Here is a 22606-nt window from a genome sequence, read left to right as displayed (position 1 = left end):
ACTCTGCAGAAATAAAATAGTTCTTACTGAAAGGGCAGAATACAACCTACATTTGTATGTTGTTGGGGAAGATGAATCAGGGAAACCTTATAAAAATGATTGTTTAGCAAAAGATTCTGAAAATATGAAACCTATAATCGAAATAGAAATAGAAGTTTACTTTGAGTTGTAGGATACCGAGTCTTAGTTACTATATAACCTGAAAACAATAGCCTAGCTAGCTGAAGAAGAATCCCTTTTGATGGAATGATACCCTTCTGCTAGCTAAGGAACCAAAGGTCAATGTAGCAAAACAGAAAAGTCTAAAGAGTAGTTTTTAGAGTTTAAAATATAACATAGTATGGTAATACAGTAGTTCTTATAGGCTGTATGTAGATTCTATAGGATTTTGTGTCTTGTATTGGTTGGTCACTGTAAATTAGAATATTCATCACAAAAGGAGATACAATGCATTGTAAGAAAGACCTCGCTCTCTATTCCTGGCTCTTACTTCTGCTTCTTATCCAGGCTCCTTCCTTAGCTCCTTTTCTGCTCACGTTTCATAGTTCTATTCCCTGCTCTCCCTTCTCTCTTAACTTTTACCCCCTTGTTCATTCTCCCGCTCTCTCTGGGACTTCCCTCCAGCCGAGGCTGGTGGCTGAAGGCAAGGCCCTTTTTACCCACGACCCTTGCAATAAAACCACGTATTCTAGAATATCTCAGGTCAGCAGAATTCCTTCTCCCTGCCATCTGCAGATTTTCCTACAGTATGTGATCTAGAACAGAGCAAGAATGCAACTGCATGAGGTTTTCATAGCAGCGAAGACTGGCTGCAGAAGGCTGGGAATAGACTTAATGATAGAACAAGGCTAGAGAAACAGGACTATGTCCAAGAAAACCTGGGTAAATTAGCTACTAGACTCCCCATAAAGAAATCTTCTTAGAAAAAATTCAAGCCAGGAATTCCAGTATATGTGCTGGAACTCCCCTGAAGCAATTCAATTTTATGTCTCACCAGGAATGTAACCCTCATTTTCAAATGAGGTTCAGCCTGCTCCTGTGTGTTCACTCTGTATCAGTGCCCAAAGTGGCCTGGGATTTATTCAGTAACTTTTGAAGAACTGGTATAATAATGTCACATATAAGAAATGTGTCAACCGTATGCCACACTAGAAATGAAACAAATCCCTTACAGGCTCAAAAAGCTAATACTTGCTACAGATTGCACAATAATTCCACAATAACAAAGCAGTCTGAGTGAGACAGGTTGTTCCCTACCAAATGTAATGTTTCTATATCGTAGCCAAAACCACCTCAGCTAAATTTGTTTCACCATATGCATGGCAATGAGACATGAAAAATTCTTCACATAGAACTACCTGAAAACTGAACTGCAGGTTCCCACAAATTCCCCGTAATTACCTCTTCAAAAGTTTCTTGAAGCATACCTCTTTCTTAAGCAGACAGCCAAACAGGAAAGGGATATAGACATAAAGGGACACAGACAAAACCATGTTTCAAGTGTAAAGTAACCAGGCAAGATAACTGATGAGTAAAATGTCCCTTGAAACTGGAAGAAAGGATATAAGTAGTTCTAGAAAAGATGTTAACAGTGAGAATGGTCTTGTTCCAGACATCTACCCTAAAGAAAGCATTACCTTCAAACTCACTGGAACACTATAGGCACACACACATGCCAGGGTCAGTATCCTACACAGGACATGATGGTAGCTTTGGAGAGCTTGATCAGGGACAGGCTTTCCCACCAGAAGAAAGATCCACGCTCCTGGCTCTTGTGAGCTTTGGGCAACTGACATGCTCCATGTCAGAAGACACAGTGAAAGGTAAACATTCAGACCTCAGATGATTTGGATAGATAGTGGTACCAATTTTTACATGATCTTGTGCCACTGGCAATACCTTTGTAATGCTGGTTTGATGCTGCCCAGCAGGTGGGGCAGGTGACCAGAAGAATCTGTGTTGACAAATTGCATTGCATCTAATTTTCCTGGGGTGAACACACTGCCAGAGAACTACCCTGCTCCAGAGAAGCCTTCTGAGCCACAAGTTCACCCGCTTGCAGGGAGACGGATCCCTACACCAACTCTGCTTTCCCACTGTGGTTAATATATTCTGAGGAAGAGATCCTGGATCCACAGAAACAAGGAACAGCTTTGCAACCATCACAACTATGGATAGGATTTTGTCCTGAATGTATGGCTGGGGGGCACTGAGTGTGATGACACCAAACATCCCAAAGCACATGCTTGCTGGAGGGTGTAAGCAACACAGTAGTGTACCACGAAGTGAAACAGAGCACTGTCATGGTGCTGCCACCTCTCCAGACTTTTCATGAAGGCAGACAAAAGATGCCAAAATATGTATCAAGGTGGTCAAAGGGCATGGTTAAACTGTTGTCTGGTGCTGGTTGTAGTGTGTTTTTAATCAACTTCAATCCATAATTAAAAGTAATTTTAAAGGAGATTGCAGGATCTTCAATATCAACGGTGTCTATATCAAATGTATTCCAGAGCTGTTTTCGGAATGTTACCTTAAATATTACATTAGGATGAACAGTACTCAAACAATTAAGTATTTCCGTTACAACATTTTATAAAACAGTATTTTGTGCAGAGCAAAGAAATCTCAATGTGGAACATAACTCAGGTGCATTAGTTTCAGAGTGCAGCTCTGTACCCCATTGTATTAGAGGCCAAATGACAAGCCACACATCCAAAGACTAACAATTTTGAATTTTTATACAATGCACATAGTGTCACCTTTCACTATCGTACAGTGTTATGTACTTCAGAAATAAATCAAACATAACCTTCAAATACACTGTGGCAAACTGTCCTGGAGATACCGTCTTTCAACTCAGACAAGGTGAAGGAATCTTGCTGTGAAATAACAAAGCTGATCATCATCTTGGTAAGACATGTACCAGACTCCAAATCCAAGACTTGGCAGAAAGGTTCTTGAAAACAAAGTAACATTGTAAGCCTGGCACTGACTTCTACCCTTTAAATTCACCTTCTTTGGTGACAGGCATAAAACTAAAGATTCCAGGTTTGTTTTTTGAAGGAGGGCAACCATAATCCATTTTTAAATATCACTTCTGATTATCTGCTGCCCCATCTCCTCAGCTTATCTGACCACGTTTCACTACAGGATTAACCATCAGTGCAAAACTTCTTACCTACACAGACATGAATAGTCACAGTATTGGGGTTAAAATCCACCACCCCCTCACAGTTCGTGTCCCCCTTGTGTCATCTGTCTAGACGTATGCTGGGAGTAATCGTGATCTGATCTAGCCCACACTTGGATCAGACAAGGCTTCCACAGGGAAAAAGGACTGTTGTAACAGGATGGGCAAACATTCACAGAAGTCCCGCTAGTGGGTCCAATTAGTAGATCCAGTTCCCTGTCTTTGCTACCTATTAATATGAACATTGTTCCACATACAGCAGATGCCATGGGCTGCTGCAAGAGACTTATGCCAGAAGATACCACTCCACAAATTCCCTGACTAACAGCACCTGGAGAGGTGCAGGTATTTAAGCTAAACCAGAACAGAGAAGGAGTTACATATGAGCCATTACTGTTCCAGCACCAGAAAGAGGCCTTCTTGCTGTTCACCTTTTTATTTTACATTTGACACAGCTGAGTTTTCCAAATGCCCTTGTGGTTAACCTTCTTTACAAAGCAGGAATACCATTCCATTCTTATACAAAAGAAATACAGCTGTTTGTTATATACATACACCTTGACAGCAATTCCTTGAAAGAACAGTGCAACATGAAATAACAGAGCCAACATCCACAGAGCACCTCTTCAGCTGCAGGCCAGAAAGTCTCTGCTGAGAAAGACAATCTTTTAAGGTAAAATGCTTTAACTGAACTCATAACATTTGAATGGGATAATCAGAACTGCGTGACATGCTGACATACCACGAATTAGTCATATTCTTGTTTCTAAACTGTAGTTTATTTTGTAGTTGCTGCATTTCACTGAAGCCATCCAATGTAGAATGGAATTGCTTGGATACTTCTCACTGGCATAAGGAAGCAGCCTTGCTGGATGACACATTATTGACTGAATTTTCAGACATGGAATATACTTGAGAGTAAAATGAAGACACAAGTGAGATCACAAAAGGTTTTGGCAAGTATTTTTATGTTAGCTTTTTCTGGTTTTGGCTTGTTATGGCTTTTTTGGTATCTTTAGGAAATTCCAACACAGTGAAAGGAATGAAGAATTCCAGAAGAGAGTTGACCTCCTTCAGTTCCAGACTGTATTCTGCTGCTATTTTCTCTGCAGTCCATACTTGAGGTTGAAGTTTATGATTATTAAGAAGTGTCAGAGCCTCCACAAGGGAAATTTTGCCTTTGGGAACTTTCTTAACATCTTGAGCTTCCAAGTGGCCTAATTTAGTAAGTCTCTTCTCTTGCTGTTTACTTGGAAGATGTTCACCACCTCCATCTTTTACCTAATTGAGGGAAGGAAAACAAAAAGAGCTCAACAGCAGTTCTATTTACTATGCATACTGTAGCAGCTAAGCTGCTTTCCTAAATTTGGCATTTCCTGTTAGCTTTCCTCATTTTTTTAAAAGCTTAGCCAGTCTAGCTTCTTCCACAGATATTCTACATAGAGCGTAAACTCCCAACCAAATGCTGAAAACCTCCTATTCACTGCACTCAAAGTGTTGTATTGGCTTGACAGCCCTTCATACAAGGCAAACTACAGATTCTGGTAGGCAAATATAAATCCAGATACCTAATATTTGGTACTGATTCACTGGAAGGGACAAAAAAAATCATACAACAAATCAATATCCTTCTGATACCACTGGAAAACTTTTTCATGTAGTCTCTTTCCCCTTCCTTTTTTTTTTTTTTCAAATTTTAGTTTTGCTACTGAAAGAAATTCCTCCTTTTGCTCACCCTAGAAAACAAGCTTCCTGCTATTTTGCAGCATCATATGGAGTTTAATTGCCATTACTACTGCAACATGTAGACACACAAAGCCTCTTCTCCCTTCATATTTCCAAATAATCTCCAAAACAGCTTTCACTTCCTCATATTTCCTTTTATTAACAATTAAGGAGTGAATGACATTGAAAAAAAAAAAAAAAAGACACAATTAAACCTTTCTTAAATTCAGTTGTATTTATATAGTAATCAGAGCCCACAACCATAGATTATTACAGAGACACTCTGTATTAACTCACATGCTGAGAAAACTGATGTGGATGCTACAGCACCTGTGTGTCTGTTTCTGAGCTACAAGGAATGCCTGGCTTGTACTCCATGTCTTCTACTTTTTGCTAAAACTGGGCTTGGATAATGATTTTTTAGCTCTTAATTGGATCATCTGTCCCTGGGTATCTGCCACTTTAGGACTCCCAAGATGGTGCTTTTCCCCTTACCACAGGCAGACAATCCAAGCATACAGAGAGGTGTGTACACATCATGTACACAATGCACAAAGTCATCAGGATAGCATCAGGAATGGGAGAAAGCTCTTGTATTGCTTTGCCCACAAGTCCCTGTGATTACACTTCAGTTGTGCCTCTAACAGCTGTAAGCAGACACAGCACAAGGACAAGTCTGTGGCAGCAAACTCAGAGCAGGCATGGAATCAAGCAAAGGTTTATTCCACTTTGGGCTTTTTCTCAAATCTCTCTTGACAGGTTTATACATGAATATTGAAAGATAGTGAAACTAAGCCTCTGACATTTCAAGATTAGAGTTCTAACCTCTGTGATGGAAATTAAAGATAGAGATTTCTTGAAAATTTCAGGCAGAGACTGAAGACATCTACTTGCATTTTAAATATTTTTAAACTTGCCATATAAGTGGCAAATTAGAGAGACTTAGGGATTTTGCTAGATGACTATGAAAATTTTATTCCTGAATAAAGCAGCTAGTATAAAGTGGTCCAATAATGCAACAGGTAAAACACACAAGCCGTAGCACAATATGATGGAAAAAAGAATTTTACAAAGGAGTATGCTTTGCCTTTGAAGTAAAAGATTGCAGCCAGTGGCAATAAGGAAATTATGACCATACAACCCACAAGATTGTGTAGAAAAAAACCTAAGGCACTTCATGAGCTGGATAAAAAAATCTCTGCACTGTACAATATTTAATGGAGTTAAAAGCTTCATTAAAGAGTAAACATATTTGTCCGCTACCACATCCCTGCTCCCCCAGCAGTCCCAGTCTCTTCTAACAACTCCACAAACGATCTCCGGCAAACTACTTTATCTTTGCAAAAGGCTGGAGAACTATCCTGCCTCATAGGAAGCAGAAATGGGAATTTAGGTGAAAAACAATATAAGATCAATGCAATGTTAAAAAGGAAGACTGCGTCAGTATTTACAAGCTTGTATATCCACAATCTGCCACACGTTCAAAACCCGGGGTCAGACACAGTGTTATTGATGTACAGAAGAATAATAAAAATGTAATAAAATCACCACTTTTATCTACTGAAAAAAAAAAAGTAGCTTTTATGCACAAAGAGCATATTTCTTGACACAGACTGTGCTGAGTTTGAAGACCACAAAGCTGATGCTGGTATGGCTCGTACAGAGACACACTCACCCACACTGGTGGATCTCTGGACTCGACATAAACATCTTTGAGCAAGTTGAGGAACTGGTCATCCTTTCTGAGAACTTCTTCTTTTATCTCTGGGCTATCTAAAGACAGTGAGAAGAAGAAGGGAAGGGAGGAAAAAAAAATGGAGAAAATATTGATCTGAGTCAAATAGTTTCCTTTTTGTTAGCTCTGCCAGCTCATCGCTTTCCCAGAGACTTTCTTGGGAAGGTGTCACTCATCCCAAGACCCGACCTTAGCGACAGCGCTCCACGCGGCGGGGCTGGGCCGGTCACCTGTCACAGCACAGCGGGAAGCACACGCTCGGTATTGCTCTGCAGCACTGCCTCAGCAGCCGCCCCCGACCACCACCGCAGCTGCCACCCATCCCAGCGCCTCCACCGACCGTCCCAGGAACCACCCGCCCCATCAGCTGCCCCCAGGTCCTGTCCCCAACAACCACCGAGCGCCCCGGGTGACCGGCCGCCTCCCTGACGCTGCCGCCAGGATCCCGCTGGGATCGCCCCGGTGCCCGTGAGCCGCCCCATCGCCGCCGCGGCTCCCGGCGTGCCCCGCGCGCCCAGCGCCGCGCTCAATGTCACCGGCCCTGCACCGGGAGCCGCCGCGGCCCCGCCGTCCCCGCAGCCGCCCTGCCCCTCTCCGCCCGCGCCGCGGACCCGCGCCGGGCCCACACAGGCCGCCCCCACCGCCGGGGCCGCCCCGGAGCGGGCGAGGCCGGCACTCACCGGCCACGGTGTCCAGCCGGGCGGTGCGATGCCGCGGCGCGGGCGTGGGCTTCTCCTTGCTGATCTCGCGGCTGGCCCGGTTCTCCAGGTTAAAATTCCGGAACACGCGGGTCACCCGCCCGCCCATCGCCGCCGCCAGCCGCGCCTGCGCGCGGGGCACGCCGGGCAGCGGTGATGTGCCGCGCCGGCCAATGCACCGGAAGAAAATAAACCCAGTGCTGCAGGCGAACAAAAAAGCGAACGAGGCGGTTCGCTGTTCATTTCACGGCGTCCCGGCAGTGTTTGCTCCTTGCTCTCGGCGCTGCCTCGGACGCCGGTCCGGGGCGGTGTTGGTCCTGCCGTGGCTTTTCCAAACCCGTGCGTGAGCGGAGCCCCCGGGTCGAGCGGGTCCGTCAGGAATGCGCCCAGAGCTGGCCCAGGGTTTCCTTTCAGCCGGCTGGCGACTGAGCCCCCGGACACGTCATGTCGTGACTGTCGCTGCTTATTGATCGGCGGGGATAGGCGCGGCTCCAAACTGCAGCGAGGGACAATTCACCAGTGCTGTTGAGAATCTGTAGGCTACGCAATGTTTTCAGGGTGCAGACCCTCTTTTGAGCTCAGCCAAATACCCTTTCTTCTGACCTTGCAAAAATTGCGAAAACTACTTGTGAGAAAATTTTGAGAAGGCCTTAAGCCATGCATGATAAGAAAGGTGAATTTGTCGACAGAATCAAATTGATAAGATGGAATCAGCAGTTCGTAGATTCAAGAAGCGAAGTGTAAAAAGATACACAATCCTCAGGGAAAGGCAAAAAAGAGCAAGAGTAAGAGCTACTGGCCTGATGCAAAAAGCCATAAGGCCTGATAGTTGACTACTTTATTCAGCCGCGACTGATTAGGTGTCTTACCAACAGAGATTAATGACTCGTTCATACCAGCTGCTGTGTGAATTAGCCAATATGTAATTCCCTTGTGGGTTTAAATTGTGTATGTGCTGTTTGCAGACTTTTAGTGCCCTCTGGGCCGCTAGTTAGGAGTTGCCTGAATGAAGTGGGAGTGTTAATGAAGGACAGAGAAAAGACCAGGCATCTTCTTGTGGTGGGGATTTTGTGTGTTTGGTTTTGTTTTGGGGATTTTTTTTTTTTTTTTTTTTTTTTTTTTTGTCTTTGTTTTTTGGGTTTTTTTTTTTTTGGGTGGGTGATTGGTTGTTTTTTGGTGGTTTGTTCTTTTTTTGTTTTGGTTTGGTTTTTGTTTTGTTTTTTGTTTGGGGTTTTTTGTGGGAAACACTTTTTTTTTTCTGCCTTTGCGACTATCTAGTTTTTCTTATTATTGGGGGCATACAAAACCTGGGGTTTCAGAACTTGGTCTCCTACTTGTAGCATTATTTAGTAATAATAATTATGGTGTGATAGTTGTCAAGGCTACAATGAGCTTTATTGCTGGATTAATGATGGCTGTGTTCTCCTTAGAAAGAAGCCAAATAGATACAGAAAGGGAATGGAGGCAGGGCAGCATAAGCATGGTGTGTGCTGGATTTCTGCTCTTTTTGAGAATCAGGAAGGCGCAGTTTCTCCACTTGTTTATTTTAAAGGCTCTCACAGTCTGTAGGAGGATAGAAGCATGTTTTTGTTCTCTGGTAATAAGCTTACTGACCCTGTCTTATTTTAGACATTGCATGAGAATGAATTGAGGAGACGAGTGATACAGTGATACTAGGAAGCTGTTAAAAATCTGCTGAAGTTTAATTAAATATCTGTAGTCAATTACTTGCTGAATAAACCTGTGTTCTTGAGTCCAGGATTTGATACTTTTGTAATTGTTGAGTATGTGTGGTGTGGAAAAATCCACATGGATGCCTTTGGTGGCTCTAGACCTTTCATAGGTACTTCAGCATTTCTCTGAGACGTATTCTTACTGATCTGTCTGTGGATCAGCTATTGTGCCAAATTTGGAAACCAAGTTTCTCCTTCAAAAGCTAAGAACTGCCAGCTTGTTGAATCAAACTCAGCACAGAGCTTCTGTCTTTGGAAAGCCTGAATGCGATTAACACTGCAGTAATATGTACTGACAAGAAAATAAATTCACCAAAAGGCAGTCAGTTAAAAACAGAGTGATGTCATGCTCTGCCTGTCACTTCCTGCCACTGAAGACGGCACAAGGCTGTTCTTTTCATATATAAAGATGCATCAAAAGGTCAAGATTTTTATTCTGAAGAATCTTTCTTAGACTGTATCAAGAAGAAGAACTGAGATTGAAAACAATTTTTTAATATAATTTGGTATTTTACCAGTGTGACTGTGTTGATATTAAATATCAGTAATCAAAAGGTTGGACTTTTTTTCCCATATAAAGCATCTGCAAGTGGGATGATTAAAAATGAATGTATGTGTACTCAGCTTAGATAGAGTTTCAAATGGGATGCATTTTTCTTGAATGAAGAGTCTGAATTTTTCCAGGGAATTCAAAAATAACAGAACAAAATAGCCCATGAAAAGAACACAGGCTGTCCAGCTGGGTTAATGTACACCAGCAGCCTGTTCTCAACAATGGACAGCACCAAACTCATCAGAGAAAAACAGTAAATCTCATGATATATGTGTGCCATAGGCTGTCACACTAGATCTCCTTGTAATCCTTCCATTCCTCTTAAGAGAGAAATTTCAAAAGCTACTGTGTACATGGAAAGTAAAAAGTGCATTTGTGACTGTTCTTTGAATCTTTTTGGTTTTCCATCTCAGTTTTGATTATATGTTGTATGTATTTTTTTTCTTTCTCAGCTAGTTTTGTAGCTAAGTGGAAAATTAGAATTAATTTTTGTATTTAACTAGCACCAAAAGTCTGATTAACCTGTTGAAAATTCCCTTTAGAGAAGGAAGAATAAGAATGTCTGTCATTAACTTGTGTTACTGTCTGGTACTACTCGAGTTCCTTTGCTGTCTTTTCTACTCAGAAGATCAGGAATCAGAATAGGTGCCCAACATGAGAATTTTGGAGAGGAGGCAGGTGAGGTTTGCTTTTTTGTTTGTGGTGTAGGAATGGCACAGCAGTCGACCACAGAGGAAAATGAGGAATGCCCTTATACAGCAGCAGCACAGGTTTATATTTGATTCTGTCCACATTTTCTACCACTGAAACTTTTTTCCTATTCTCATCTTTCTGTTGTTGTTTGTTCATAATTGATGTCAGTCTAAATGGTCACTTGAGCAAATTCATGTATCATAAGAATTCAGGGAATTGAGTCCTCTCTCCTGATTACTGGTTTACCAGTAAAGACAATGAAAGCATTGATCCTTTTGTTCCTTATCTCATCAGTGTTAGGCAGTGTCCTAGAGTGACCAGAGAACATAGCATTAGCAAGAATTGATTATGAGCCAAGTAAAAATGACTGTCCTGCAACTTCTTAAAGATGAACTCGAGAGATGGACTTACTGATGGATCACTTTTGCCTTTCAGTGATTTTTGGTTGTTCTATTACTTAATTCAGATTATTTCTCTGTTATTGGTTTCAACTGATCCATCTTTTACTGGCTTCTTAAGTATCTACAGAAGGATCTACATTGAAGGATTTTGCTTAATTCCAGTCTGTGATCAGAGTGTTCCTGAACACTTGCATATTTTCAAGGCTAGGTGGCTGCAGTGCTTTATTTAAAGGAGTTTTTGTTAAGTCCTTATGGGGATGAAGTTTATGGCAAGTGTAGCAGTGTTACAGACTCACACACCAGCCCAGACACATCACTAGCTCTTTGTCAGATAATACTAATTTCAAAGACATTGCATTTAAATTCTCCTGATTGACTGTGGCTTGATATACCTGACATAATCTTCCATATTCTTTCCTGTCTGATTGTTGTATCTCAATTAGCAGGTTACTTTGACTTGGAAATGCACAGTGGAAGTCAGCATATTTGAGAATGAGGCAGACTGGTACTGGAATTAATTAATTTCATCAGTTACACGTGCCTTTTTACTTCATTTTTACATTACTTTACACAGGGTTTAGTACCCCATGCTCTCTTCTCAGTGGCAACACTAGTTGAGACAACTGACAGCCTTATTATTTCTTGTACCCCTGGCTTCAGTTCATCCCTCGTGCCAGGGATGTGAGGGTGCAGGAACACCTCCAGAGTAAACAACTTCACACAGATGGTCTGATTTAAGAAAGAGAAGAGCTCCCATAACTTTTCTAAGCTGTATCAATCACTGATGGTTTGACTGGTCCACAGAAAGCTACTGGAAACACAGGAGGAAAAACAAAAGGCCTGTGACAGGAGGAGTGTGAATACTTTGAACTGGTATTGCTGCCAGGTTGTTCGTTGGTTTGTTTGTGGGAGTTTGCACTTTGCTCCCAGATTGTTTCCCCCCAGCAGTGACAGGAACAACTGTACCAGCTCCAATGACGAGGAGGTGAACCAGCAGTGGGAATAGATTGGATTTGAATGGAGAGGTTGCTGGCTTATCTTGGGCTGGCTTTGCTGGTGCTCCAACGTCACCCAAAACAACACCCTTTGTACTGACTTGAGGCAGGAACAGTAGCCATGATTTTCCTGCACTGCCACTGTAGTAGCTGTCTGACAGTCCAGATGAGAACTGGTGAATGGATTCAGAATATTATTTATCTCCTGGAGTTTCTTTCATTAAATATAACATATAAAAAATAACAAATATATAACCTAATTGTGCTGGCAAGATGCTCTTCTACAATAATGTAATATTTTTCCATCCCCAAAGGTTATTTCTATTCTCTCTCTATGGTTTTAATTTGTGATGATGCATAAATATTTATACAGGTGTGATGCATTTTGTTTACAAAACTTTATAATTTAGTTGTATTATCTGTGACTTGATGTATCAAGGGGTTGATTTTCCACGCTTTTATAAGTAGTTGCAGAACCAGTTTTATTTATTCATTTTACATTTTAATTGCAACCTTCTGCAATGTACAAATTGTGTATTTGCAGGTGAATTACATGCAAAACTGAAGTCTTTTATTTACTTATGGGGAGCCAAGTTTTTGTGCAGAATAGGAAAGCCAAAATGACCTCAGTGAACACTTCTAAAACCATTTTATATATATCTCAGTCCTAAAGAAGGCTTATATATAGATCTTAAGAAGCTGGAGAAGTTACAGTGTGGTTTAATAGCTCAGTGGCTTAGTCAGTGTTATGCTGGGTAAGTAGCATTTGAGTCCATGTCCTATACCTGTATTTTTTTAGAGGCAGTAGCTAAAAATCTACCTGACACATGCAAAGGATTCTTTGCAGGTTTTCAAGGAGTACTATACTGAGATTACACATCTTCCTTGGCTGCTTCCACAAGCCATTTCAAGTCCTCTAATTTCTAAAAAAAGCAAATGTACCTACACTAGTGCTGGAAGAGAATTCTATCAGGGGAAGCTACCAGACTGCAGAGCGAAGAAAATGTGACCATAGGGTTACAACCTACAACCTTTAATTAAAAGCCTTCAAGTAAAGATGAATGTGCAATATTGCATTACCAGAAGATTGGAGAAATACATTAAATTCATTTAGCATTTAGTCCAAGAAACAAATGAATATTTTGAGATGTGCAGTCACCAGTAGAGTTACAATATTAAAGTCTTGCTGATTTAAATACAATTTTTCCTTAAATTTCTAGTTCAAATAATGTTATTCTAAACTCTTAAGTTTAGAAATTGATCTTAAAACGTACAAAACAGATAAAATCCTGTTGACTTCAATAACATCTTTACAGAACAGGATAAACAAGAATGAACATGGTGGGAAAGAATCCAAAGCTCTAGACAAAAATCTGCATTTGAAATTAATCAGAAATTCTTAAAATTTGGAGTGTAATTCAGTGAGTGTCAGAAAAGAAATCCACAAGGGGTTCTGTCTACTACATGGGTATTTTTCTTTTACATCTTACCCTGTGGAAGCCCTTATTAGAGACACAGTTTTAGATAACATGTATTTGTAATGATGATCAGGGGAAAAACAGATTTATTTTCTACTTGCTTTATTTACCATAAAATACTACATTTTATTTGATTTAGGAATATTTCAGTGTGGATTATTGTAGCAGTGTTGTAACAGAAATAATTACCACTACAAAGGATTTGGTCTATACCTAATGCAGTAGTACCCATAAATGTACGTCACAAAGAAGGATATAGTTAAGAAAAGTAATGCTGCATTGTTTTAGTTAATTTTGCATTATTCTCTAATACTCTATGTACAATAATACAGAAAATCAATGACATTCTTCCTACAGGTCTTCTGAGTATTTTCATTTGTGTGTATCCATGTTTACCTGAGTGACTACATATCCAAATTGTGCTGGTAGAGAATGTATTAAAGAGTGGTTTAGAAAGAAAAGGTGTCAATGATACCAACACGAGTACCAGTATTAGAGTTCAAGTGGAAATAATTACTGAAGTTAGAGAGCCATTTTGTGTGCCTCTTCTTCCCACAGCATCAAAATTTTAGGGACAGCATGTGGGACACAGATGTATTTTGAATACTTCCACTTACTAATTATATAGAGAGATACAGTGGTTAAGTATGCAAGTGTCAGCTTGCTCTGGGGGCTACTAAAATAGACCATTAAAGAGGTCCCCAAATATTTAAAGTACTGACTCCATGTACTAAAAGTTCATTTTTAGATTGTATAATAAGGACATGATTAAGCTTCAAACCTCCAGCATTTTAATGTAGACTCACTGAAAGGCCTTGAAGGTAGGCTTCTTTCTTTATGTAAGATGTCTTTGGGATCATGATGAAGTTACCACACTTTCCTATATACATAATAAAGTACAAAACCAGTGTTCTCAAGCATTAGTTTAGGAACTCTATAGGTACAATTGTAATTTTTGAGCTAGAAAATGCTGAAAATAGTCAAGTTTTCTCTAGCTGATAAGCAGTTTGTCAGGATGTCTCATGTTTTTCTAATATAAATTAAGGAATTCTCTACAGGATATATGATGAGTGATACCATGATAAATTTCACATGCACAAAATTTGTAGGAGTTAGGTGCTCAGAGGGATTTTTGTAACTTTCGGTGGTGCTATGTGGGTATCAGCATCTAAGAGCTGCTGGGAGATGAGGTTCCCTGCTGAACCTACAAGTAGCAGGTTTTAGCCCATGGATGACAGAGACTTTAAATAATTCAGTACACTGAGTTAGTCCAGAGGAAATGTCTGTTGATGGCCTGTCTGAATTATGTCAGCAAAGCTTTTCTTGTCTGAAGTACTGCCAGACTCTCACCAATGGATTGTGACATAGGCCAGTTTCATCCTGGTATAAAATCTCTTTTCAGACTGTAGAAATGATCCCTGCAGAGCATCTCTCTTTGCAGCAAGGGGAAATTCACCTCTCACCCCAAGAACAATTGAGATTTTTAGATTTCTACAAGCTGCTCCTGTAGTCTTTCACCTTTTGTTGAGACATCAGAGGGAAAATGCTGAGTTCTTTGTTCTTGTGTAATACTTTAATCTGTTTGGAAAATGTGGGTCATCTTGTAGTGGTTAATTGCTACAACAATGAGGTGGTTTCAGTTTTTTGACACCCCTGTGGATGAACTATATTATGTTTTTGGACGTGGGGTCAAGAGGTAGAACTACAGATTCTTCACATGGGAGACAGAACAGCATTGATTTCAGAATCTGTTCTCTCTCTCTCTCTCCAGGTGCTGAAATGCACATACCAGTGATCTCCACAAGCTGTTGCAGCTCCCAGTAACAAAGCAAGATACATTTTTCTTTTTTTAATGAATGGATTATGTCGACCATTGCTTTTTGTTCTTTCTGTTGGTTCACATGTATTCCAGGCTCTTCTACAATATTCTAAGACAGGTTAGAAAATGGAGTTTAAAGTAACACTGCAATTTTTAAAAGAGTATTTTAGCAAAATTTAGCTAAAATGAAATATTTTTCAGATGTTTTGGTTTTTTGAGGCATAAATAAGGTGTGGGGGTGTTTTTTTGGTTTTTATGGGTTTTTTTTTGGGGGGGGGTTGTTGGGGTTTTTTTTTGTAATGCAGTGTATAAATTACAAATAGAGAATAAAAGGCTCAAGTATAGCCAGCAGATGTATAAGTAAGAGCTATTATGAAAAACTGATAAAGTGTGTTCCTGTTTCCTAATAATAGGGGAAATCTGAAAGGTTCAAATTTTGATACTTTTTATAACTTAGCATTTTATTAATGCATTATGAGTGTTTGGCAGAGGCAACCATACATTCGTTTTCTTTACTGCCTATGTAGACTGGGGCTTAAATGGAAACAATATTTGGTTTAATGCTAAAATTTTATCTGGTGTTTCTGATTTTGCAGGTTATTCCCACTGGGTGAAACGGAAGATGCCTTCAACGACTTTTCTGAAGGCATCTTGCTCATTTTAGTTCTGCTCCTTTCAGACTGGATACATAAACGCCTTTTTTGTCTGGGCACAGCAGGAAACAGGAGATAGTTTCCATGCTCAGTGTCCGGCAACATTCACACACGTGTACACAGACACACAAGTGTATGCTGTTGTTGCTTTTGTGGACAGGAGGGGCTGTTGTCATCTATAGCCCTTGCTGTCACAACCCTTATTTTTCATTTAACGACTTCCATAACCTGTCTCCCTCCATGCTGCTTTTTATATCTTCATCTCAGATGTACAGAGTGACCCTCCAGACAACACCCAATCCTCCTGATTTCAGACCAGATTATTCAACTTCTACTTCATGCCTCTCATTCTGGTGAAGGACTTGAGTAGTGATTTCAGTTGTTTTGGATAAAATAAATTTTAAAAACCCCCAAATGGTATTTGACTGTCATTGGAAGTAGGCTATCATTCCTAGCAACCTTAAATAAGATTTAGACTTTTCATAAATCAGAGGTACATCTCTTGAAAGTTAGGTGCAATCGGCCTTTTAGTGTCTCCTGCACCATTATGACTTCCTGTATATGTGAGCAGACAAGTGTCTGCTTCCCAGAGTGGAATCCATCATCCTGAAACTAGTTTCAAGTGTCTTTTATGTGTGCTTACCAGAAGCAATTTAGTCTGCAGTCTAACAGTGCATTGTCTCTAAAGGAGAATCTTCTGTCAGTAGCTACCCCACAGCGCCCTTCGTAAGAAGGGCCCCTTTGCCTGCATGGTAAGCCAGCTCAACCTACTGACTGTGCAGAAAACCTCTCACTTGCTTTTCTTTCTTTCTATTTTTTTTTTTTTAGATACCCCTTTTTTAAGAAGGTGAATAAGAAGCATAGCACATATGTCTTCCTCAAGATTTCTTTCAGGAAACTGACTATTCCAGATTTCTACTGTTCATAACTAAGGAGTTAAGGATTGGAATGTCAGCCTTTGAAGTTTTAGTTACACTGTGTTAGGTAAATCTTTGGTCTGAATAAGTATAGTTACTATTCTGCCACCAGTATGACTAAGTACCACTGTGAGTGGACTCATACTCATCTATTCTGTGAATATGCTGACTAGAATATCTTCTGTTTCCAGTGCACAAATCTTGACAAAGGTGCAGAAGTCTTAGTACAGACACTGAGGAGCTGAGTAAGTTGTCACCTTGTATTGCTGGTAACTACAGAATATCATTATTTTGGATATATACCTAGCCCTTCCTGCCACTGTCTGTGAATTCATGCTCTAACAACATGAAGCCATACAGAACCTTCAGTAATGCCCTGAAAACCACAGAGAACTGTTAGAACACATACTGAGAAAGATAAAAGGCTGGTAGCATTTGCTGAAACAACCTAAAAGGTAATAATAAGCCTCAAACTGTAAGTGCTGGGAGTAGCAGCCTAAAATAACTGATTTCTGCAGGTGCTTTTGCATGGGGAAGTACTGGAAGTCCCTGATAAGATATGGAATCAACTATTCTCGAGATGGTGCCTGGAAAGGGAATAGTCTCAGGAAGACTACACATGCTCACTGTCCCATGTTGTGTTTCTAATGTGTAGCCACTGGCTCTTCTTATTATTTTCATCTTCAGAGGTTAGAAACTGGGAGAGTTTTATGATTAAACGGTTAACTGTTTTTTTAACTGTGTGAGGAAGGAGTTGCTGCTGTGCCTAGTTAGCACAGTGAGGTCAGCTCTGCCAGCTGTAGTTGGGGACAGGATGGTAGAAAATCCTTTGGTTCTGCAGACAAAGCTCAATAAATTACTTTTATGAGCTCTCCCTCTCCCTGCAGGTTTCTAACACCTGCATCTTTCCTCTTACGAAGAGGAGGACTGGTTGTCTAATTGCCCTAGAATTAAAAGTGAAGCAAACATTCAGTCATTCTCTCAGATCTTCAGTATCCCCATGCTACTTTCCATTGCAGAAAGGACCTGAATGTAAGAAAAGTCTGAAGAAAGAGTAAGATAAAGACTATTATACAAACAGAAGTCCAACTTTTAAAAAAGGAAGGAAAAACTCACTGGTTTTGAAAACAAAAGGCATGCAGAGTGCTCTACACAGAGGCCTACGCTTTCTTTAGCAGAGTGGCAGTGCCAATGCTTGCAACACGCTCCATAAAGTGTTACATATACAAGCTCATCTTATCACAGTGTAAAAAGCACTGCAGGAGTGCATGGTCTTTCTCCCTCTTCCTGACCCCAGGTTCTATCCTTACTCTTCCTTTTGCAGCCATGTCATGATCCCTTTCATCTGATCATGCAGGTTTTCATACATCAGAGCCTCCAGCCTGATGCTCTTGCAGCAGCCACATGCTGAATGGAGCAGCTATATTTTCAGAGTACTGGCAGTAAAATATGTTTCCTTGATGTTAGAAATACACCTCCTACTTCACAGAAATAAAAGCTGTGGAGTATCACATCTAATGTGCCAGACTATTTTGATTTCAACAGTTTAGAAGTTGAGAACGATTTTGTTTAAAGCAGCCTCAGGCTGAGGCATGCTCAACTGTTCTTTGGGAGTAGGGGAATCTTGGAAAGGGAGATGAAGGAATAAGAAAATTTTTAAAATTCAGTGGTCAGCAATTTACCTACCAAAAGTACTACACAAATTGCTTTGAGAATTGGATTTTTAGTTTCTTGTCTGACCTCCACTTCCTTTTTCCCTTTCTGTAAATGTTAAGGGCTGCATCCAGGGCTGTATCCAGAAAAACATATATAGCAGAGGAAGCATTGCAAGGTTCAAGCAGGACCTTACACACCCTGCTACCTGTCAGGAAGTTTCTCTCCTCCAGTAGGGGACATCACCTCATGTGACTAAATCTGTTCCAAATGAAAGAACCAGGTCAAAGCAGTAACCAAGACAACTTCAATGTTACAGCTAACACTACTATTTATATAGCTTCTACCGAGAAGGGAATAGTTACTCCCTTACCTGTTTTAATTTTCTTTTGCCCACTGGGCTTCTTTCATGCAGGTGCTCTCATGTAGTTTGTATTTGTCAGCTCGACCAACAATGAGAAAACCCGAGGCACTTAGGGGTTTTCTTCTAGCTCCAGTTGCAATGCAGATCAAGGGTGGGATTTCAGATACTATGTTTTGTTCCTTTTTTAATGTTGGACTTTTATTCTGTTTGTTTCTTTTAGATGTTTGTGGTACTGACATGTAAAGTGACAAATGCTCAGCTGAGAGTGCTGCCCAGAACATAATCTAGTGTTTGATGTTTTCATGTTTTTAATCAAACTGGGTGCTGGGTATACTTTCAGAAGTAACTAGGAAATGCCTGTGTTTATCTGGCTGATTTTCAGAACGTTGAGATAACATGCACCACCAGTGCAGCAGGTTTACATTCAGTTTTGCAAATCAGGAAGAGCATTGTAAGAGGAAATGATGGGTTAGGTACAGATGAGTTGTAAAAAACCACTGAACAGAAGGTTTACACAAACACTGATTGCACATGATCAGAGATTGCTGTAACTTGTGGCTATGTGGGGAACTCAATATAAATCACCATAAGATGAGAATCTTGCAAACTAATATTGGAATCTGAACTGCAGAAGTTTTCAGTATGGAGTGAATACATAATCCTGACACAGTGACTATTAATCATTTTAGATGTTACCCAAAAACTAAAAGGAAAGAATGTGGCTGGAGCCCCAAGGCACTGTAGTGTCCACAGAGACTCCAGCAACAGAAATTTTGTATTTACTTTTCTTCATAGTGTCTGAAGGCGTAACACAGAATTCTGTATTTATGTTTGAAAGCAGTTGCAGTTTTAAGTTCAAGCCAGCTGTACCCTGAGGCTGAAACATGGCCATGTTTTGGCAGCAGGGAAGACTGCCATATGTTGCAGTGATAAAAAAATTACACTGATGCCAATTTCTGAAGTCAGTCTTCTAAAAAATATATAAAGGAGCATATTTGTGGCAATATAAGCTTTTAGAGAGAGAAAAAGAGCTTGAAAAGCCTTTATTTAAGGATAATTTTTCTGTCTCTTTAACAGTAAATGCTGCAAGTCATATTTCCCTGTTCTTGAGAGAAGTTGTATATAATACATAAATCCATTGCATCTCCCCATTGCACAGAATTGCTTGCTGTCTAGCTCCTAGCTTTTGATTGCCATAGGACAATTCTATTTGTTGAATAAGTTCTTAGTTATTGACTGGCTTTTAGTGAGCACAAACTGGAAATCGATAAGAAGACCTTTTTTTTTGGAGTCATTCAGGCAGGCCTCTAAATGAGAGCAGGGATGTGGAGACCCTGGACCTAGCTGGCAGCACCATGACATACTCTTTGCTTCTTTAAGGTCAATATAGGCCATTGGTTTGTAGCTCTCATGGGTGAATTCCAATGCTTTTAAAATTGGCAATTAGTTTGTTTCAGTTACAGCACTATGTCAAGGATCTTTGAACACAACTGTTTGTACTCTTGATATGCATATAACAAAATGTGTTGTAGGATATACTCTTACAGTGTGGTAGCTCCAAACTGCATCTACTGCAACCTTAATGCAGGACAAAATATCCAGTAAAAATACGTATGTCAATAATAAACCTTCTGTTCCCTACTGCAAACATTGAAGCTGCTGTTTCTTGTTGCTGAAGGATTGTTACTGATCCATAAAACTGACTATCTGAGCAGTTTTAAATTCCCTCCATTTAGAAGTATCCTGAGGTGCATTTTTTAAATTGCTAAAAAGTTGCTGAGAACAGACTATGGATTCCATCAGTTTCTTCTTTTATGTCCCTGAAACATACGCCCATAAAAGGCCATTTATGTCCTTGAGCTTTTGAAAAAATTATCCAGAGATGCAGTAAATTTGTTTTGAAGTAGAAGTGTTTTTCCAGATAAACATGTTCTTGCCCAGCAGTGATGGTAGTCTTCAAACCTGCATTTTTTGACAGTATACAAGCTAGACTTCTGCATCTCCTGTGCCAGCAGCTTCAGCTGGCTTTGAAGTAAGGACACTAATTCATTTTCATTCTTTGTATATACACACTTTCCCATTTCCACTTCTCTTACATTCCCATAGTAATTTGCATCTGAGAAAAAACACTGTCTGTTTCTGTAATTTCTTCAGAGACAGAGATCTCCTAAGAAGATATTGTTTTTTATGGCCCTCCATCTCATCAACCAAAAGATTTCCTTATGTTATTCTGAAACAGTTTAGTTCCAGGACAATTTCCACCATTTCTGTCAAGATATTTAATGCCCCTCCTGATCCAGATACTGCTTCTCAGTCAACTTGAATGGCTCAGCTTTACTAGCAAATGGCACAGTCCTATTTTGTAACACATTTTCGGGCACTTGAGAAAGTTCCGTGGTCAGCAATTTTTAACAGAGGTAAAAGACCCTCTATTTGCAACTAATGCAAATACATTATCTGCTGAACAGCTAATAGATAGGAGGACATCTATAAAATATGCATAAGATGTCAACATCTGTTGCTGTTTCAGACAGTTCTCACTAACTGAATCTTGTACTTTATTGACCAGAACATTAATTTCTCCTGCAAATCTATTTTGATAATAGCACTGTGTTGATCAACAGCTCTCTTATGATACAGTTTTGCATAGATGCATGATTTATATTAATAGTACTGACCAAATGGCTAGCTGTGCCATGAAGTTTTTGTGTATTCAGAACTGAAACCATATATTCTTTCTCAGCTAGAGGAATCTTGGTTTCTTGCAGATCTGTCTGTGCTTCTTTTCAGTTTGTTCTCCTTGAACTGCAGATCTGTTTTCATTGTTTCATTGTTTTTATTAATTGTGAATGGTTTAGTGATTGTTTTCACTACTTTTTCCATGGTGCTCATTATCTCAATATACTCTGTAACTTGTTCTTCCCAAACTGTCAGCTTTCCTTTAAGGGCTACATGAATTTTCAGTGAAAATATAGATTCTGTTTTCTCTTGTGCAGCAGAGAGGTCTCCTTTTAGGTGCATAATCTCTTCAGTATCTTCCTCGATAACATCTCCTTTTGGCAGCTGCTGGTTGACTTAAGGTTTCATCATGTTCTTTGCTCTGTGAGCAGACTCCACTGTACTTTGTTTTCCCTTGGGATTTATAGATGTGGGAGAAACTGGCTATTATTGATGCTCTTTGTTGTTCTCTGAGAGTCTTGAAGGATCCTCTTAGGACGCCCTATGTCTTCTTCCACAAGAGCAGCAATCACTCTTTCATGGATCAGAATAGATTACTTGGTATTTCCAGTTTCATCAATTGGCCCAAACTGAAGTGTTTTTACCTCATGGAAGTTTATATTCCCAGTTCTAACAAGCTCTTGTCCATCTGCTCAAGTTGCTTTCATATGAATGGTAAAGGAAAAACAGTAGGATCAAATGGAATATGCATTCATGTAAGTAGCTGCAATAGTTCTTTTTGCTTAACCTTTTTCCAAGATTTAGTACACTTCATTTTTGTTGTGTTTAGGTATTTCTTCCGAGCCTTTCACATCTACATGTGTCTTGTGTATGGGATCATCGAACATCTGCCGTCTTTCTCTAGAGCTTGGAATAGGAGTAAAATAAAAAAGCTCTTCATTATACATTTCCAGAATAGAGAAATTTACCAAAAAAAAAAAAAAATCATTGTCAATCTCTGTGACTTTTTCTAATATTTAATATGATGTATTGCCAGACAACTTTCAGTGGTGTCCAGCAACAGGACAAGGAGCAGTGACCATAAACCAAAACATAAGAGGTTCCACCTCGACATGAGGAAGAACTTTACACTGAAGGTGGCAGAGCCCTGGAAGAGGCTGCATAGGGAGGTCAGTGCCTCTCTGGAGACCTTCAAAGCCCACTTGGATGCAATCAAGGAAAGGTACTGTAGCCATAACAGTTTTGAGTTGCACATGAATTAATTGGTTCTAATGAAGCACTGGCCTCGTCTTTATGCCTCTGTTTTGGAACAAAAATGGG

The 22606-nt window shown here is 40.0% G+C and overlaps 1 protein-coding gene, 1 long non-coding RNA gene and 1 pseudogene across 2 annotated transcripts; 1 reads left to right on the top strand and 2 right to left on the bottom strand.

The window, feature by feature from the left end:
* Positions 1-2479: 2479 nt before the first annotated feature.
* Positions 2480-7498, bottom strand: NDUFAF4 (NADH:ubiquinone oxidoreductase complex assembly factor 4). Its single transcript, XM_066179523.1, has 3 exons — positions 7331-7498; positions 6591-6688; positions 2480-4471 (listed from the first exon to the last, which is right to left on the bottom strand). The coding sequence occupies exons 1-3, from the start codon at positions 7455-7457 to the stop codon at positions 4157-4159; spliced, it is 540 nt and encodes a 179-aa protein (XP_066035620.1). The 5' UTR covers positions 7458-7498; the 3' UTR covers positions 2480-4156.
* Positions 7499-8292: 794 nt separating this feature from the next.
* LOC136287113 (uncharacterized) lies at positions 8293-16088 on the top strand. The gene is made up of 3 exons (XR_010720068.1): positions 8293-8407; positions 14973-15138; positions 15617-16088. It is a non-coding gene; the product is annotated as an uncharacterized lncRNA (long non-coding RNA).
* A 4284-nt stretch (positions 16089-20372) lies between these two features.
* Positions 20373-22248, bottom strand: LOC136287527 (kinesin-like protein KIF11-A; annotated as a pseudogene).
* Between the last annotated feature and the right edge of the window lie 358 nt (positions 22249-22606).

Source organism: Chamaea fasciata, unplaced genomic scaffold (genome assembly GCF_029207755.1).
Source record: "Chamaea fasciata isolate MVZ Bird 193981 ecotype frontalis unplaced genomic scaffold, bChaFas1.0.hap1 SCAF_3, whole genome shotgun sequence".
Taxonomy (NCBI): Eukaryota; Metazoa; Chordata; class Aves; order Passeriformes; family Sylviidae; genus Chamaea; species Chamaea fasciata.
The sequence above is the reverse complement of the archived record's forward strand: the minus strand, read 5'-3'. Positions and strand labels throughout refer to the sequence as shown.

Excerpts from the sequence above, each read along its gene's own strand:
- NDUFAF4 (XM_066179523.1), bottom strand. The coding sequence starts at position 7,457 with ATGGGCGGGCGGGTGACCCGCGTGTTCCGGAATTTTAACCTGGAGAAC. Across the intron at positions 6,689-7,330 it reads CCGGCTGGACACCGTGGCCG|ATAGCCCAGAGATAAAAGAA; the intron begins GTGAGTGCCGGC and ends CACTGTCTTTAG. Across the intron at positions 4,472-6,590 it reads CCAGAGATCCACCAGTGTGG|GTAAAAGATGGAGGTGGTGA; the intron begins GTGAGTGTGTCT and ends TCCCTCAATTAG.